This window comes from Symphalangus syndactylus, chromosome 5 (genome assembly GCF_028878055.3).
Source record: "Symphalangus syndactylus isolate Jambi chromosome 5, NHGRI_mSymSyn1-v2.1_pri, whole genome shotgun sequence".
NCBI classification, from domain to species: domain Eukaryota; kingdom Metazoa; phylum Chordata; class Mammalia; order Primates; family Hylobatidae; genus Symphalangus; species Symphalangus syndactylus.
The window spans coordinates 47,763,277-47,782,713 of record NC_072427.2 but is presented as its reverse complement, the minus strand read 5'-3'; the positions used below and the strand labels follow the sequence as shown (position 1 = coordinate 47,782,713).

General features: G+C 43.8%; 1 protein-coding gene across 2 annotated transcripts in view; it reads left to right on the top strand.

The window, feature by feature from the left end:
* Positions 1–17,844, top strand: part of LIPC (lipase C, hepatic type) — a 155,455-nt gene extending 137,611 nt beyond the window's left edge. The window contains exons 7-9 of one of the 2 annotated variants that reach the window (XM_055278371.2): positions 8,918–9,035; positions 11,571–11,789; positions 16,653–17,844. In XM_055278371.2, the coding sequence (XP_055134346.2) occupies positions 8,918–9,035; positions 11,571–11,789; positions 16,653–16,764 (449 nt within the window). In that variant the 3' untranslated portion in view covers positions 16,765–17,844. The remainder of the gene's footprint in view (positions 1–8,917; positions 9,036–11,570; positions 11,790–16,652) is intronic. The other variant, XM_055278370.2, reaches the window with a different exon arrangement.
* The last annotated feature ends 1,593 nt before the right edge of the window (positions 17,845–19,437 follow it).

Here is a 19,437-nt window from a genome sequence, read left to right as displayed (position 1 = left end):
TATTTCGACAAAACCATCAAAGGATCTATTTTCTACAACTGTACACCAGAACTCGGATAAACACTGCGAGAGTACAGCAGTAGCAAGAGAGAATTGGGAAACAGTCACTGAGTGAAACGAGGCAATTTATCGCCCACTTCCATTCTCACTCTCTCACAAGGAACCTTTACCAGTTTGGGAGCCTGTTTTAAAGGGAGGGGGAGGGAAACGGATCTGTACGGAGTAAATCCTGTTTCGCCAGTGCCTCATCTCATTTCATCCTTAAAGCAGTCAGATGAGGTAACCAGGTGGAGAGGAGGGAAGGGGCCCTGGGGGGGCACTCTGCCCGGGCACTGGGCTGGATGTGTTGTACACCTTAGCTCATTTCCCATTTGATCGTCACAGCAAGCCCGAGACAGACAGACACACACACACACACACACACACAGAGAGAGAGAGAGAGAGAGAGAGAGACACGATTTCAGGGCAAAGTCACACAATTTGTGAGCAGGAAGCACTGCATTGAATCCCAGCCTTTGCTCCTTTTACTGCACTTGGCCTCGGCATAGGACCAAGGCCCTCAGCTGAGTGAGTGCCTCTCCCTCCTGCAGCATTCCAGCTACGTGTCCCGCCTCCTCCTCTCTGCCCTCCTTCCACACTCCCTCTTCCATATCTCCTCCACTCTTCTCCTGCCCTCCCCGTGCTGCCCTTCCCCCCCCCCACCCCCCTGTGGCCCAGCACTCCAGGCTCCCTGGGTCGGGGGTGAGGGGCACTTGCTTCTGTTGCTCGCTGCAGCCATGAGAGCACCCTTTCTTGCTGGTCGGCGAGATGACGAGCCAAGCTGTGACTCGGGCAGTCGGTCTGTTTTTGGCTTTTCTCAGCTACTTCTTTGGAAGGTTTCCACTGACTTCAGGGAGAGTTCCAGAAGAAGTAGGGGTGTCATAGACAGCACAGGCTTGGGGTTGGGATGAGGAGTGTCAAGAATCTTGGCCTTGCTGCCAACCACTTATGTGACCTTGACCTAATGACAAAACCTATGTGGGCACCAAGGAAGAGGTGTGAACAGACATGGGGATGAACCACTAGCACGGGACCTGCAGGTGGGTCTCAAAACCTGCCCCAGTCAGTTCAGTGTGGAGGAAGGAAGTCAACAACACCTGATTAACACCTTCTGGAAGGCAGGCATTTTTTCATCGCCATCTGATCACATTCTTACAGCGACACTACAAGTTTTTAATCTGCATTCACAGATGAGGAAATCGAGCCCCAGAAAGGCTATGTGATCTCAAGATGACAAGGTAGCAGGCATCAGAGAGGACTCAAACCCTGGGCTCTGTCTATCCATTGAGGGCCCTTATTCCACCCACAGCACAAAGAGCTGGCAACAGGACACCAGTCAGCACAACAGTCCTGGCCACACATACACACTCCCCCATCTCCACTGCTCACAGGCAGCAACAGACCCCCACAGAAGGGGCAGGCATTGGCCAGGCACAGTGGCTCACTCCTGAAGTCCCAACACTCTGGGAGGCCAAGGTGGGAGGATCTCTTGAGCCCAGGCATTCCAGACCACCTTGGGCAACAAAGCAAGATGCCATCTTTACAAAAGAATTAAAAATTAGCCAGGTAGAGTGGTGCGTGTCTGTAGTCCCAGCTACTTGGGAGGCTGCAGGAGGGTTGCTTGAGCCTAGAAGGTCAAGGTTGCAGTGAGCCATGATGGTGCCACTGCACTCTAGCCTGGGTGACAGAGTGAGACCCCATTTCAAAAAAATTCAATTTAATTTTAAAAAGAAAGGGGCAAGCATCCAGTCTCGTGACATCAGGGCATCACTTAAATGGGACTATACTGTTAAACCCAAATGTGGCCACGAAAATACATACACATACAGGTATTACATACAAAAGCTTACACAATCACTTTCCCTTTTTCTTCTTCACTTGCGCCTGCTCTGAGTTAATTCACTTTCATTCAGCCTTGCTGGCACTGGCTGCCTTCTTTGCGCAGCAACACCCTGGACAACACCATCCTGGGCCCCTCGATCCTATGATCTTCAGCTTCCCTCTGACTTAGAGGCAGCCCTCTGGGCTTGGAGAAAACACAAGAGGTCTCATTCCTACCATCTCCATGAGATAAATCCATACACTGAGGGAGAAAAAAAAAAAAGCCCTCTTTGATGTTTGCAAAGAGAGTCATAATATCTCCCAGAGCCAACATCTAATGATTCAGAATCATTGTTTCTGGGAGGCAAAAAATAGAAAGAAATATATTCTCTTTTCATAAATTCGATGACCTGATCTTGTGAAAAGAAATGTAAGTTTTTTCTTTTTTAAATGGCACCAGCAGGGTCCACACAGGGTTACAATCCAGGATTTTTCCTAGTGAGGAGACTCTCCGGAGGCCTCAGATTTCTGCTCTAAATGGAGTTTCCCTGATCACATTCGAGGTCAATGGACTATTTCATGCCTTTCATCTTTAAGACCTGAAATAATTTCTCCTGCCAGAACTTGGGAGTATGTTGTACTTGTCTCTTTGCAGTCACAGGATCAAAAGCATTTTCCCCAAATCATTTTTTAATGTCCTTATTAAACATGTCATAAGGTAAAGTGGGCAAAATCACTCACACTTTTTTCCTTAATCTTTGTAATAGCATCATTGTGCTGGGGGTGGCAGGGTAGAATGATAGGCAAATTGTCTTTTCTTTTCTTTTCTTTCTTTCTTTTTTTTTTTTTTTTATAGAAAAACACTTACAAAATCCAAATAAGAGTAAATAATTAGGACTGGGTGTGGTGGCTCACACCTGTAATCCCAACACTTTGGGAGGCCAAGGCAGGAGGATTGTGTGAGCCCAGGATTTTGAGACCAGCCTGAGCAACATAGAGACCTCATCTCTAAAAAAGAGGAGGAGGAAGAAGAAGAAGGAGGAGGAGGAGGAACTAGTTCTCAGCAGGAACTAGTTCTCAGCATGAAAGACTCATTTATATTTAAAGTTAATTTCATTTAAAGATTTCTCCAAAAAAGGGCAGTCATGCAAGATTCCCCGTGCAGACATGGAGTTTCTCAGGAGTGCTCCTGCAAACTCAAGGGTGCCTCAGCCATCAGTGCAGGTTCCGTCCACAGCCCATTCCCTCGTGAGCCTCAGAAAGCATGCTGGCTTGGCTCTTCACAGCCCACACACCTTGGCAGGTTCCATCCTCCTGCAGAGGTGCTACTCTAGGGACACATGTTGTAGAAATAGGCAATTCTCATTCATAGGATGTGCAAGCTAAAGGGGACTTTGCATCCTGTAAAGCTGACTCCTGGGTTTTACACAAGCACCTTCTCCTAAAATCGTGGAACCATAGCATCTCAAATGTAGAAATCAATCTCCTCCTACTCACAATTTAAGAAAAAGGGAAGAAAAAGTGTATCTCCAAGACAAGGGCATGAAACATTTTCCCCGGCTCAGGGGCCAGACGTTTAGGGGACAGGAGAGCGTCCTTTGTGGCAGCCACAGCCCAGGATGGATGTCAAGGGGTCAGAGCCGGCAGGCAGTTTGTCTTGGTGGCTTCATTGGAAGCAGGTGTTGAACCACAACTTTTCTTCAGGGGCTGTTGGCCATTTGCTTTCAAGGGACAGACTCAGCTTGCAGAACCAAAACAGCAGACAATGTAGAAAGGGTCTTTTGGAATTAGACACACCTGGCTTTGAATCCTGCTCCACTGAACTATCTGGATAACTAGAAGTCTCCAAACCTCCACTTCCTTATTTATATTCACCAGGATAATTAACACTGTGTCAGTCTTGGTCTCAACAGAAAACAGGACTCCACTGGCCTGGATCAGTTGAAGAAAGCAAGTGGGACTCCTTACAACAGGGTGGGCAGTGGTAAGGAAACCAACAAGGACTGAGGCTGCTCCCTGCCTCTAACAGCAGGACGGATGGAGCCGGGGAAGGGACTAGCCGTGGGAGAACCGCAGCCGGGGAGGAGGGGCTGCTGATAATCGTGGGAGTGCAGTGGCTGCACAGTCAGGCTCCAGAGCACAGGGGAGCAGAGGGAAAATGCCCCTGCCTCTCTCTTCTCCGCCCTGATCTCCTGCTAGTGCCTCTCCCTCCAGTGGTCACACCCAACCAGAAACCAATTGACAAGGGAGCCCGGCAGATGCAGCCTAAGGGATCCCATCCTGGGGCTCAGAGCTGAGCAGTGGAGGGCAGAGTGGATGAGGACAGCAGGGGTAGAGGCAGCAGATGGGCACTACCCAGCAGGGCATCATTATTTAGCCTGTTATGAGGACAAAAATGATGTATGTAAAACACTTGGTATGTAGCTTGACGCATAGTAGGATCTCAACAAACGGGAGCTATTTTATCATTCTTGGTGTCTTTAATGCAGTTATATATCCACGTCGTTCTTCACTCAGAGAGCCTGTGAAGTAGTCCTTGGAGGCCTAGTGTGTGCTGTGCCCTTGTAGAGATACAAGCAGTAGTGTGGTTCTGAGACAGCCTTTGGGGAGATAAGACATGGACACAGATGCCCATGAGACAAGGCAGAAGCCACAAAGGACCGCAGCTTCTAGTTCTCTTTTTTTTCTTTTTCAATACTTGTAAAAGCTCTTTCTTTTTCCAATAGGATTCCAATTAGAATACATGTTTACTGCAGAAAACGCGAAACTTACAGAAGAACATAAGGAAGAGAATAAAAATGACCACTCTGCCCTCTCCAGAGATAAGCACTGTTAATATTTTTGTGAATTCCCCTACTTCTATGCATTCTGTTTTGCAGAGTTGGTCTCATACTAGACAGTTTCATAGCCTGTGTTTTTTTGTTTTTGTTTTCTTTTTCACTTCTTTCATAAGCATTGAAATCATTCCAAAAATAGCTTTTAATGGCTTCATAAGAGTAAATCACATATTTGGGACGATGAACTGAGAATCAGCAGACTAACTTCTAATTGCAGCTTCATCAGTTATTAGCCATGTGACAATGACAAGTTACTTAACTTTTTCTGAGCCTCAGCTTCTTCCTTTGTAAAATGATGTGGGAGGGAAGATAAAGTAGGCATCTTACAAAGTTGTTGTAAAGAGAAATGAGATAATTATGTGAAACTATTAGCTCAATGTCTGGGACATAGTGAAGCACTAAATAGTAGTTATCATAATTGCTGTTATTAGTTCATAGCCATCCCTCTATTACTGAATATTTCAGGTGTTTTCAGTGTATTTTTAAACAAACGTTAGGACATTTTTTAACTGAAATCTCTTTCCACAATTCAACTTTTCCCTTAGAGTATATAAAGCTAGTGATCCTGGATATAAACATGTAAAAGTTCAAGTTCTGGAGTCAGGTTGCGTGAGCTGACGCCCCAGCCGTATACGACTTACTAGCTGTGTGATCCCAGAAAAGTCACTTAACTTCTCTGTGCTTCAGTTTCCTCTCCTCTAAAATGAGACAATAATCGTATCATTTGTTTGAGGGTTAAGTGAGATGACAGAAGCAAAGCACTTGGCAAAAACCAAAATAGATACTAGCCAACGTTATTATCATGCATACTGCCATTATATGCTTTTTTTTTTTTTTTTTTGACAGAGTCTCGCTGTCACCCAGGCTGGAGTGCAGTGGCACGATCTCAGCTCACTGCAAGCTCCGCCTCCCAGGTTCACGCCATTCTCCTGCCTCAGCCTCCCGAGTAGCTGAGACTACATGCGCCTGCCACCACGCCCGGCTAACTTTTTGTATTTTTAGTAGAGACGGGGTTTCACCATGTTAGCCAGGATGGTCTCAATCTGTTGACCTCGTGATCCACCCGCCTCGGCCTCCCAAAGTGCTCGGATTACAGGCGTGAGCCACTGCGCCCGGCCTCATTATATGCTTTTAATTGCATTTAGCACTGGGCTGAACACACAGTAGACTTCCACTTAATACATATCATATTAAACTGAATTGAAGATCAGTTACTATGAGCGTTCCCTGAGTTCTCTGGAAGGTATTCTGACTACTCATAAGGAGGTTAACCCAAGGCCAGTCCTCCCACATCTTACCCCCTCCCCCACTTTGGAAAGAACTTTCTTTGGAAACTGTCTTTGGAAATAACTTTCCTTTTTGTCTCAGTTTGACTTACAAGACTGTTCACTTGTTACAGAGTTTCCTTGACAAACCCCCAAATAGTGTAAGACCTCTCCAGAGGCTTCTGGGATGACGGGCTAAGTCCCTTTCTCCAGTGGTGTCACCCAAGAGTTTAGGGACCCTTCCCAGGACTTGCGCCTATAGCTCTTTTCTTTTGTTTTCTTTCTTTTTTTTTTTTCTTTTTTGAGACAGACTCTTGCCCTGTCACCAGGCTGGAGTGCAGTGGTGCAATCTCAGCTCACTGCAACCTCCGCCTCCTGGGTTCAAGCAATTCTCCTGCCTCAGCCTCCCGAGTAGCTGGGACTACAGGCACCCACCACCACACCCAGCTAATTTATGTATTTTTAGTAGAGATGGGGTTTCACCATGTTGGCCAGGATGGTCTCAATCTCTTGTATTACAGCAGGGGTCCCCAACCCCTGAGCCACGGACCGTGGGCAATTAGGATCCGGGCCTCACAGCCAGAGGTGAGCGGCGGGCGAGCAAGCATTACCTCCTGAGCTCTGCCTCCTGTCAGAGCAGTGGCGACATAAGATCCTCATAGGAGCACAAACCCTATTGTGAACTGCACATTCTAGAGATCTAGGTTGCGTGCTCCTTACGAGAATCTAATGCCTGATGATCTGAGGTGGAACAGTTTCATCCCGAAGCCATCCCCCCTGCCCCCACACTGGTCCATGGAAAAACTGTCTTCCATGAAACCCATCCCTGATGCCCAAAAGGTTGGGGACTGCTGGTGTATAGGGTACTGTAGTAGGTACCAGATACTACCTGAGCTAGCTCTTATCTAAAGCAGAAAACTCTTGGCCAATAAATCAACTCTTAGTATTTGGCTCTTGTTGTGAACATAAATAACCATTTGGTGCTTCAGAGATAACCCCTTTAGTAAACCCAAGAGATATCCTCACTCACATGAGCAAATTAAATACAAAATCCAAATGGGAAGATTAGTTTATGCCAAGGATAGGATTGTGTAATCTAGAAACTTGGCAATACAGGCATACCAGGACACTGGAGCTGGCGTGTTAGCAACACAGCATTGGCAGTACCCTCTGCTGGGCTTGCTGTATAGCTACCAACCTCCAGTAGAAATAGTACCATTTAGGAGTTAGTAGATTGATTGATGAAGAGATGAATTTCCACATGCTGGGTACAAGGGATGGATGGTCAAGTGGCTAGTTACCATGATCTAATTTTTTAAAATTCTCCTATGACAAAGCTTGAAAATCAGGTCTTGAATCCTCAGAGGTGATTTCCATGTTGTCAGATGTTAATGTGCATTGTGATACGTCACCCCCAAGCAAACCATCAGTTCATTCATCCCACAAAAGTTTATTAAGCACCTACTGTGTGCAAGGCACTGTTAGGATTCATGGATTAACCATTGTCTAAACAGGAAAGGCAAATACACAGCAAGCATCCCATAAATCCCTTATCCTTTGCCCAAACCAGACACTCATCTTGCCACAAGCCTGGACATGGCCTCAGAATCCATCCCAACACAGGGCTCCAGGCAGTTACTATCAATCAAATGGAATTAACATGCCGTATTAAACCTGTTTGCAATCTTGGAGCTAGAACACTGTAGATACTTAGAGAATATGGAGACAAGAGAGCTCAGGAGGTCAAGGCTGCAGTGAGCCAAGGTGGCACTGCACCCCAGCCTGAGTGACAGAGAGAGACCCTGTCTCAAAGAAAACCCAAAACAAAAACAAAAGCCAATCCTGGTCTGGAAGCTGGATGCTGTATCCAACCCTGGGGAATCCACTGGGGAGAATATGGAGACAAGAGAAAGAAGTGCAAGCTGTAATCAGCCATTTTGGAATGAGGTAGGACAATTTTGCAAACAGCTCCATAGCTGTGCCACCATGCAAGCTAAGCCAACACCATCTAGGGTGAGGGAGGCTAAGAGCACAGATGTTGCTATTTGACCTCGAGCAAGTCACTTTCATCTATCTGAGCTCCAGTTTTCTTATTTATAAAATGGGGGTGATAGTAACAATGCCTACCATCATAGGGTTGTGACAAGTAAATGAGATGATGCAATGTATTCAACAATGCAAAAATGTATTTAACATTTAATGATGCAATGTATTTAACAACGCCTGTCTAATAGTAAGCCATTTGCTTTCAATAACTAAATGTAGACTGTGTTAGGTAAAGAAGAATAAAATAAATTATCCTCTTCCAACCAACCCATCAGTAGGAGGACATTCCGGACATTTGATAAAACAGAAAGCTTTTAGGCCCAAGTTCTAGATCTAGAGTTATCTTATTTCCATTAGGAAATACACTCATTGAACCTCACAGAGCTTGTTTCCAGGAACTACTCAGAATATAAACCTTTGGTCACTAGGGCATATATTTCTTAGCTGGAGCTCTGCCCCACCCTGAAACACACCCCATCAGACAGTGGCAATAGTGTAAAATGGCAATGTGTTCTCTCTTGCCTTGTCAAATGCCTGAAAGGCATATATTCTTTGATTTATGAAAGGAGACCCTCGCCAAACACACGAAATATTACACAGAACTTGCATCTAGAACTCAGTGAGAATGCCAGATATCCTATACTCCTGTTCTGCCATCTTTCGTTGGTGAATATTTATCATTATTACATTATAAGCACAATATAAGTCCTGTATAGACATTTAGGAAATACAGAGAAGGAAAAACAAGAAGATAAACCACCATTTAGGAGCAAAAAAAATGTTGTTAACATTTTAATATCTATCTATCCAAACTCTTCCCTCTGCATGTTTAAATTTTAAGAAATAGGAATTTTTAAATTTAAAATCACTGCTTAAATTATCTCTCTCTTTCTCTCTCCCTCTCTCCAGTTTATCATTACCAGTTCAAGATCCAGTTCATCAACCAAACTCAGACGCCAATACAAACATCTTTTACCATGTCACTACTTGGAACAAAAGAGAAAATGCAGAAAATTCCCATCACTCTGTGAGTAGGAGGTGTAGCCCCCTAGGGTGATGACACGCTTATTTTTCTTGCAGAGTATAAATGGACTCTGTAATTTTCAAGAGTCAGGCCAGCTACAACTACTTTATTCCAGATGTAAACCAAAAAGTATCTGAGACATGTCTCAATCAATTTAGAAGTTTATTTTGCCAAGGTTAAAGACATTCCAGTGACACAGCCTCAGGAGGTTCTTGTGACCTGTATCCAAGGTGGTCAGGCTACAGCTTGGTTTTATACATTATAGGAAGATATAAGACATCAATCAGTACTTGTAAGATGTACACTGGTTTGATCCAGAAAGGCAGGACAACTCAAAGTGGTTTGGGGTTGGGGGTGCAGGGGAGCTTCCAGGTCATGGGTGTATTCAAAGATTTTCTGATTGGCATTGGTTGAATGAGTTTATCTGAAGATCTAGAATCAATAGAAGGGAGTGTCTGGATTAAGATAAGGGGTTGTGGAGACCAAGGTTCTTATTATGCAGAAAAAGCCTCCAGGTAGTAGGCTTCAGAGACAATTGATTGTAAATGTTTCTTATCAGACTTAAAAAGGTGCCAGACTTAGTTAATTCTCTCCTAGATCAGTGAAAAGACCTGGATAGGGAAGGGAATTCTCTACAGAATGTAGATTTTTCCCCCCATGAGACAGCTGTTCAGGGCCCTTTCAAAATATGTCAAAGAAATATATTTTAGGGTAAAATAGTTTAATTTCTTTCAGGGCCTGCTGTCTGTCATGTGATGCTATACTAGAGTCAGGCTGGAATTTGGTGTCTTATTTCTACAAAAAGTCTGCTTCATCAGTCTTAAAATCTGGGTTTTAATGTTAATGCTGGTCAGTTGTGCCTGAATTCCAAAGGGAGGAGAGTATAACGAGGCATGTCCCACCTCCCCTTCCCACCATGGCTTGAACTCGTTTTTGAGGTTAACTTTGGAATGCCCTTGGCTGAGAGGAGGGGTCCATTCAGATGGTTGGGGGGCTTAGAATTTCATTTTTAGTTTACATGGGCTTGAGCATTTGAGCACCAGTCACATACAGGGCACTGTGGTAGGCGCCAGATACTACCTGAGCCAGCTCTTACCTACAGCAGAAAACTCTTGGTCCGCAAATCAACTCTTAGTGTTTGGTTCTTTTTGTGAACATAAATAAACATTTGGTGCTTCAGAAACAACCCCTTTAGTAAACACAGCCCATCCCACATGGCCATGCTGGTCAGACAGGACATCCACCCAAGGCCAAACCCTCACGTCCCTCCTCAGCCTCTCCAGGTCCCACCACCTGCTCAATGTTATGCACTGTGGGCTGAGCAGACAGGGAAGCCAGAGATGGCCCCACCAGGGCGTGCAGTGCAGAGGCGAGTGGTGAGGGGTGGAGCAGGTGTTCCCAAGAGGTCCCAAGAGCCTTTCCAGTGAGTTCATAACCCAGAAATTCAAGTGGTATCTTTTGACTTGGCACAGATTTCCAATTTCAATCAGCCTGCTCTGCCAGCCTTCCCATCTGTCCCTCACCCTGTTACCCACCTGCTCACTCTGAGGCTCCCCAGCCTCTCTGGCCTCTCAGCCCTCAGCATGGACTCTCCCTGGAAAGTGACACTAGCCCCTCACCCACTCCAGGGATGGTCCTGAGCTTCCTGAAAATTGGCCCCAGCTTTAGATCTCTGATCATCACACTGATTCAGTCATTCAGCAAGCATTTGTTGATGCTCTGTCCAACACCTACCTAAGGACACAGAGGACCCTAGCCTCTGGATGCTCACAACCTGGCAGGGTGGGGGGATTCCTAAACAATTCTTCACAGCATACTCAGGAAGAGCTATGCCAAGCCACACAAGGGACCCCCCCATCCATCTGCCTCACCCTAAATCCACTGCTGCCTCTGCACTGCCAAAAATCTCTCCCAGGGGATGGTTCTCAATAGTGGAAAGGGCATCTCGCTGCTCTATCAACGTTGGGATATTTTAATGTTTTGGAGATTAGTGAGTAAAGCTGATAATGATACCTCAGAGTCTGCATTTAAATCTTGCTCTAAATCGGTGCATCCTTTTTATGTGTAGTTTATCTATTACTGTTATGCCTCACTGTTTTAATAGAGGTTTCTATTTATATGGAGGGAGGAGCATTACTTGGGAGAGAGTGCATGGCATAGGCAAACTATGTTAAACCTACAGAAAGCTAAACTGTCCAGATGCCATTGCCAAAGCCCCACTGTCTCCACGGGGGCTTCTTCCTAGAAGCTAAGCTAGAGAAAGTTAACTAGATTTGTTATAGTGGGACTTCTCAGAGCCTTTTTGATGTGTTAACACAGAAAATAGTATAGTTTTCGCAATTTTATTATCTGGAAATCCCTCTTTTATCCTGGCACACCTACTGCTAGCTCTATCAATAGTCTGTTGAACACTAGTTTGGGAAATGCAGCAAAAATCCCAAGTCATTCAGGGAAACACAACACATCTTGAATGTGTGTGACCGTCACTTTGCTGTTACAACTAAACTGATTGCGTCTGATTTTCTTTGTGTATTCAAGGGGCAAAGGAATTCTTAGTAATAAAACGTATTCCTTTCTCATCACGCTGGATGTGGATATCGGCGGGCTGATCATGATCAAGTTCAGGTGGGAAAACAGTGCAGTGTGGGCCAATGTCTGGAACACGGTCCAGACCATCATCCCATGGAGCACAGGGCCCCGCCACTCAGGCCTCGTTCTGAAGACGATCAGAGTCAAAGCAGGAGAAACCCAGCAAAGGTGACTGCTGTTTCAATCTCCTATTAACATCATTAAGCACCCATTTGTGCCAGGCAGTTTCACAATTTAATACTCACATTCATCATGTGAAGTGAGTATTATTAGGCCCTAGTGATGGAGTACAGAAGCTCGGAAAGGTGAAGTGACTATCCCAACTTTACACAGCCACAGGTGCCAGGACAAGGATTCACACACAGGTCTTTGAATCCCACACCAGGGTCTCCCCACTGCCCGTGGCTAACGCTGCCTGCCTCTGGAGCCTGAGGACCACCACACTAGCCCCAGGCTTCTCAAGCTTCAGCGCAGGTGAATTACCAGGTGATGTCAGTGCTGCTGGTCCAAGGTGCTGTGGTAGATGCAACATCTTTTTTTTGTTGTTTGCCCAAAGAAAAGCTTTTAACAGATCACAATCTCAAAAATCTCAGTGTATCTCTCTGTCTGTGGTCGTATCTTTCAAATGTCAGATGCCAAAGAATCACTGGGAAGCCAAACACATTTGCAGAATTCCTGGACCTACCTGCAGATTTATGGTGGGCTTGGGAAGGGGTCCAGGATGCCTGTTGTTGAATAAGAGCCCTAAGAAACTCCGATGTAGAACAATGGGTCACCCATAAGAAATGCTGCTGTGTTTGATTTAACATCTCCCTGGCCCCAAAGTCTCCAGGGATACGAAGGAGTTGGGGTGGGGAGCAAAGAAAAGGAAGGACAGGGCTGGGCGTGGTGGCTCACACCTGTAATCCCAGCACTTTGGGAGGCCTAGGTGGGCGGATCACCTGAGGTCAGGAGTTCAAGACCAGCCTGGCCAACATGGTGAACTCTCCCGTCTCTACAAAAATACAAAAATTAGCTGGGCATGGTGGCGCACACTGGTAGTCCCAGCTACTCGGGGGGCTGAGGCGGAAGAATCAGTTGAACCCAGGAGGTGGAGGTTGCAGTGAGCTGAGATCACGCCATTGCACTCCAGCCTGGACGACAGAGAGAGACTCCATCTCAAAAAAAAAAAAAAAAAAAAAAAAAATAGAAAAGAAAAGGAAGGACGCTCCAGCGCTCCTGAAGTCCTCCCAGCAGAAGAAAGGGCTGCCTAACACACCCTGCCATAGCAACCATGCTTTTCGGTCATCCATGGTTCTCCACAGCAGAATTCCAGGTGTCCCTGGGCCCTCTCCTCTCTCTGCCCTTCTCTATTCAGGACATGGTCTCTCCTCTCCCACCTTCCCTTGTCGCGAAGGCCATGTTTCTCTTTGGCTTGTCCTCATAGAGGTGGAAACAGCAGGCTTCTAACCTCTGAACTACCCTCTTCCCTTACCCCCTGGGTTTCACTGCCAGGAGCCGGCCTGTGGCAGATGTATGCCCCCGAGTCCCTTTATACAACTGCAATCTGAGATTTTATCTCCCTGGAATGCGAAATCCTGGCAATTACTAAGAGCATACTCTGCCGTCTGCCAACAGATCTCCCAACATGATCAGTCTGGGAAGATTAAACTGCTCGCTCCTCTTCTGCAGTGAGCTCTTCTCACATGACTCTTTGGCCCATTGGAGCAGTGCTGCTTCTGAGCTCTGACCCTGCCCAGATGCTCTTAGCTGGAGAGTAATTCTTCAGCTTAGGTGGCTGCTCACCCTGACAATCCCATGTGGCTTGACCTGAAAGGGTGTCTAAAGCACAACACTACATTCTCCACTGGGGCACACCCATGTGATACGGAAGAAGAAATGAGGAGAGGGAAGTGCCTGGCACTTCCAGGGCCCCCACACAGGGTGGGCATTGAAGCAGGTCCTCCATGGCATTGATCTCACGTGATCTTTGCTGTGATCCTGAAATGGGTAGTACTGGCTGTGCAGATTAGGAACCTGAGGCTCACAGAAGTTACACAGCTTGAGGACATTGCTCAAAATTGTCCCAGTCCAGATTTGACTGGGATTTGTCTCATTTATTACCCATTTGTTGGGGGTGTGCTGTTTCCAACAGTTCCTTCTTCCATTAGTTTTGGTTCCATTAATCTGAATTTTCTCAGTCTAATCTAGCAGAGTTGCAGTGCTAGACATTAACATATATATGCATCAAACCCATCCTTAGGGCTGTAGGAGGTATGGCATGCGGGTTATGGGAGCTATAATTTTTTTTAGGTTGTAAATACCGAGTGCCTCCTCTGTGTCTACACAGTGCCAGGTAATATTGGAGAATACAAAAAAAAAAAAAAAAATCTGAGTTGTGGCTCTTGGTAGAAATAAACTCCAGGACCTAACCAGGAAAATAAGATGAATTAATTTTACCAACAGTGTGGTCCATCCCAGGGCTTCTCAAACATTCACAAGCATACAAAGCATCTGGGAATCATGTTAAAATGCAGGTTCTGCTTTAGTGAGTCTGGGGTGAGCCTGATGTTCTGCATTTCTAACAAGATACCAGGCGATGCTGTTGCTGCGGGTCCGTGGACCACACTTTGAATAGTGAGAGTCCAGCATTACACAACCCAGGAAGTGTAAGAAGAAAGTTCAGACCCATACACTTGGGGCTGTGCCGCAACACGCTTTGAGGAGGCCAAGAGGTGTTCCCAGGGAGACAGGCAGCCAGCAAAGCAATATGGCTGGCAGGAACAGATGGACTCCAGTGTCAGCCAGTCCTAAACTCACATTTTAACTTCACTGCTCACAATCTGTGTAGCCTCAAACAATAACTTCACTCTTCAAGACTCAGTTGTTTAGTGATAAATGAGAATCATAATATACATTTCATGAGACTAATAACAACTACCAATTTTTTAGTGCCTTTTGCAGACCAAAATCCCAGAGTCGGGATTAAACTCGACACTCATAATTAATTAATTAATTAATTAAACTCTACACTCTTAATATCGCTGCTAAGTGCAAGGGGGAAAAGAAGTAGGTTAAGTAACTTGCTCTGTGCCTCCATGGAAGAAATTCAGTGGAAGGTGGTTTTCTTCCCCCAAAGGCACAAAGTCAGGGATGAGTAGGGTTGTGGAGATGGTGAAGAGAAAGAGAAGAAACTATTGGCCCTACAGCAAGACCAAGTATAATAACTGGCTAAACCTAACGAGAAGACATTCAATTTCCACAGTACTCATATAAATGCAAAATAAAATCAAAGAAATTATCACTGGTTACTCATTAGTTTGGCAGGAATTCAAAAATGGACTGTTGTCCAGAGTTAGTAAAGATGTGGAGAAACGGGCATTCTCATACACTATTAGTAAGAGTGTAAATTACAGACATTTTGTAGGGGAATTTCATTCAACAACTAACGTTTAGTGAGTACCTACCTTATGCCAGACACTGTTGTGGACACCAGATGTGTAATAGTGAACAGACAGGCTGGGCTAAAATACAAAAAAATTAGCTGGGCGTGGTGGTGCATGCCTATAATCCCAGCTACTCGGGAGGCTGAGGCAGAGGAATCGCTCGAACCCGGGAGGCAGAGGTTGCAGTGAGCTGACATCACGCCACTGCACTCCAGCCTGGCGACAGCGCAAGACTCCATCTCAAAAAATATATATCTATATATCTATATATATATAGTGAACAGACAGAGTCCTTGGTCTCATGAAGTTTACATTATCACATTTTTAAATATGCATACTACTTTGAGCCAGAATTTTATTTCTAGGTGTCTTATCGTCTTTCTGTAGTATCTGTGCACATAATCAAAATATGCACAAAGGCTATATATTAATACATATGTACAGAATGTTTGTTGCAGTACTATTAAATAAATACTATACATAATAAGTAAATAGTAAACTCTTGAGAAAATCTTAATGTCTAACAGTAGGAAAATGCATTGTGGTACATCCTTAAAATGGAATGTCATGCAGCAGGTGAAAAATAGTGAAATAGACTTCTACCTACTGATATGAGCAGGTCTCTGAGTACCATTTTCTGGTAACAAGGAAAAATCGCAGGAAAGCATATACAACATGATGCCACTCAATATATGTAAATGCATAGGAACAAGTCTGGAAATGCATAAACCAAATCATAAATGTAGAGAGGGGAGAGATGTTAGTGAAGGCCAATGGTGAAGAGGTTCTTTACTATTCGGCTTCATTTATCCCTTTACTATTTGAATTTTCAAGAATGCATTCACAGATTACTCATAGCATTTTTAAATTTTAAAAGTCCAGTTTAGTGAAGACTTGATCTTAGATGCAATTCAAAGAAAAAAGAAGTAATAAACTAGAATTTTTCTACAGATATATCTATAGATATATATTTAATAGATGCAATTGGAATTAGTAACACAAAATGGTATCTGGGGCCAAGCCAATAGCCAAAGCAGTCTAGTTGTTGTTTCCAAAACAACTGTCCTCTTTAGTGGACAATGTCAGCTCCAATATGAGCAAGGGGCAGGGCTTACAGGGCTGAGCCAGGCAGAAACCAATGACAGTGGCCTCATGCCAAGGACCTTTAAGAACAGCATTTACAAACTGGAGCTTGTCCAAGGACAGAAGGCTGGGGAGGTAAGCTTGCCTTAGGAGGAAGGGTGGAGGAACTAGAAATGTTTGCCCTGAAGTCAAGGCAAATGTGGTCAAGGAAACAATAGTCACCCTCAAATCTTCCATGAGCTGTCATAGGGGAGAACAAAGGAGGGCTGCCCCAGGACTTTCCTTCTTACAGAACTGAAATCACCCAGTGTAGAACTCCAGGAAGTCTTACACTGATGGCTTTCACTGACTTGGGTTTTGTTTTTCTCTGAAGTTACAAAAATATTTGCGAACATAAGAATCTAATTTAAAAAAAGACATCACATGCCTTACACAAATTGAGTGGAATTTGATAAAGGATGAAACACTTCAATAAGCTCCACCTAAAACTTAATGCTGTGTTTGCTTCCTGTTTTCTATTCAGAATGACGTTTTGCTCAGAAAACACAGATGACCTACTACTTCGCCCAACCCAGGAAAAAATCTTCTTGAAATGTGAAATAAAGTCTAAAACATCAAAGCGAAAGATCAGATGAGATTTAATGAAGACCCAGTGTAAAGAATAAATGAATCTTACTCCTTATCTGGAATGGCTGCCTTATTTAGAAGCCAAAATTACATGAAGAATCTCACATAAAGCTTAAATAAAGTTTAGATTTAAGGGGGGTATGTTTCACTCTCATAAACGGAGCTTTTAAAAACGATATGATGTAACTATTTTCCAGTATTAGTACAACCAAAAATGTCCCAATTTTATCTCTGGTTAAATGTTAATATATGCAAATAAGTACAAATGCAAGAGCCATTTTAGATCTGTTGTTCTAATTTACAGTGTCTTTTATAATTAAGTCAAGTTTCCCACATGTCCTTGCTAGTTTATTCTGACCAGTTTTTGAACCATGCTAGAAAGATACTTTTTTATTAGGTAACTAGTGCTTCAATAAAGCAAGATTCTAATTAATCACCACTAGTTGTGTATACCAAAATGCACACCCTTTAAGATAATACAGTTCATAAAAGAAGATAAATTATAATTATTCTAATAGTTATACGAATCACATAATGATTTCACAGAACCAAACACTTACAATTCTATTAAAACTACCAGTGATAACAGTGAAAGCTAGACAGGTGGTCATTTTAATAATGGAATTACAAATTAAATAAATATAATTATTGTATCTTACTAATGCTTGCAACAAAAGCTAATTTAAAAAACTTGGAATGTCTCAAAGAGTTTGCTATGGACTGAATGTTTGAGTCACCCCAAAATTCATATGCTGAAATCTAATCCCCAATGTGATGGTGTTTGGGGGTGGGGCCTTTGGGAGGTGATTAGGTCATGAGGGTGGAGCCCTCATAAGTGAGATTAGTGCCCTTACAGGGGATAAAGGGTCAGAACTCTCTGCCATGTGCAGATATGAGAAGGCAACTATATGCAAACCAGGAAGTTGACCCTCACCTGGAAGTAGACTACCAGATCTGCTGGCACCTTTATCTTGGACTTCTCAGCTTCCAGAACTGTCAGAAATAAATGTTTCTTGTTTAAGCCATCCAGTCTATGGTAATTTGCTACAGAAGCCTGAACTGACTGAGAGAGCTAGATGTCAAATTTCAAACTGTCCAATAAGTGAAATAATAATGTTTTGACCAGCAAATTCCATCACAAAGCACATGGTGACAATGGACACTAAATATGGTAATCAGTTAGATATGTGTTTTACATAATTCAGAGAGGAGGAACATGTTATGCACGTTAAACAACCTAACCTAACATGCACTTAGGTTCGGCTATATACAGCCCATAATTCATATTCTCTTCACCAAAGCAGGGTAAACTGGGGCTCATGAAAACAAAACTCCTGGAAAGATGTCTGCCTCTGACTAATCAATTTAAAATTATCTTGTATGATTCACTTTTATTTCCCTTAGGAAGACCTAGAAATCTAAAACGTATGGGGTGGTGGGATAGGAAGAACAGCTGGTCAGTGTTTCCAAATGAAGCATTCTGTCCTGAATGTTAATCTTACCTGCAAAAGTATTTGACTCCACTTACGGAGTGTGTGTGAGTGTGTGTCTAAAATTGGTAGATAATAAAATGAACAACATTTCCCATTATGTCTAAAATACTAAGGTTTACAATAAAATGTTTGCATTGGATTACCAGGTTTTATCATTAACGATCCAGAAGGAATTTAAAGAATCACTTTTGAAAAACAACAGGGAAACACTCTTTGCTATATATGCAAGAGTCCATGCATATGTATTCCAGGAGACATGTATGTGAGCCTTGAAATCATCGCAGCCAGAAACAGCCCAAATGTCTGCCAGTACAATGCAGAAATGAACTGGGGTATCGTCTTGCTAACGGACTGTCATACAACCGTGAGAAAGATGAGCCAAAGCTACACACACAAAAGAACAGGGCTGGGGCCAGCATGAGGCGGCGAGGCATCTAGGGAGCAACATTTAAGGAAGCACTCATGCATTTTTCATTTGCACAAAGACACAAAAAAAGGTATAATATGATACAAAAAATGGATAAACACCTGTAATCCTAGCACTTTGGGAGGCTGAAGCAGGCTGATCAATTGAGCTCAGGAGTTCGAGACCAGCCTGGCCAACATGGTGAAACCCCGTCTCTACTAAAAATACAAAAATTAGCTGGGCACGGTGGCACACGCCTGTAATCCCAGCTGCTTGGGAGGCTGAGGCACAAGAATCCCTTGAACCCGGGAGGCAGAGGTTGCGGTGATCCGAGATCGCGACACTGCACTCCAGCCTGGGCAATAGCGTGAGACTCTGTCTCAAAAAAAAAAAAAAAAAAAAAAACCCAAAAGGAAACAAAACAATAAAATCATTATCACAAAAGCGAGGCTGTGATAATCCCAGGAAAGAGGAAGGGCACCCTGGAGTTCCAGGTGCCAGCAATAGTCTACTTCTTACTCCAGGTGGTGGGTACGCACACGTTCACTGATTTAACCGTTCTATATACATCTACATTTCACGCACTTTTTAGTATGAATGTCACCTTTCACAATGTGAAAATAAAAAAGGGAAAATAAAGGACAGAGTTAAACAAACATGTTTCTACTATAGTGTGATATGTTTCAAAAGTAATATAGTTTCACAAGCAATATAATTAGAAATTATTTCATCTTTAGTAAGATAACTTGAAGTGCCACAATACATGGTAACATTTTGGGCAG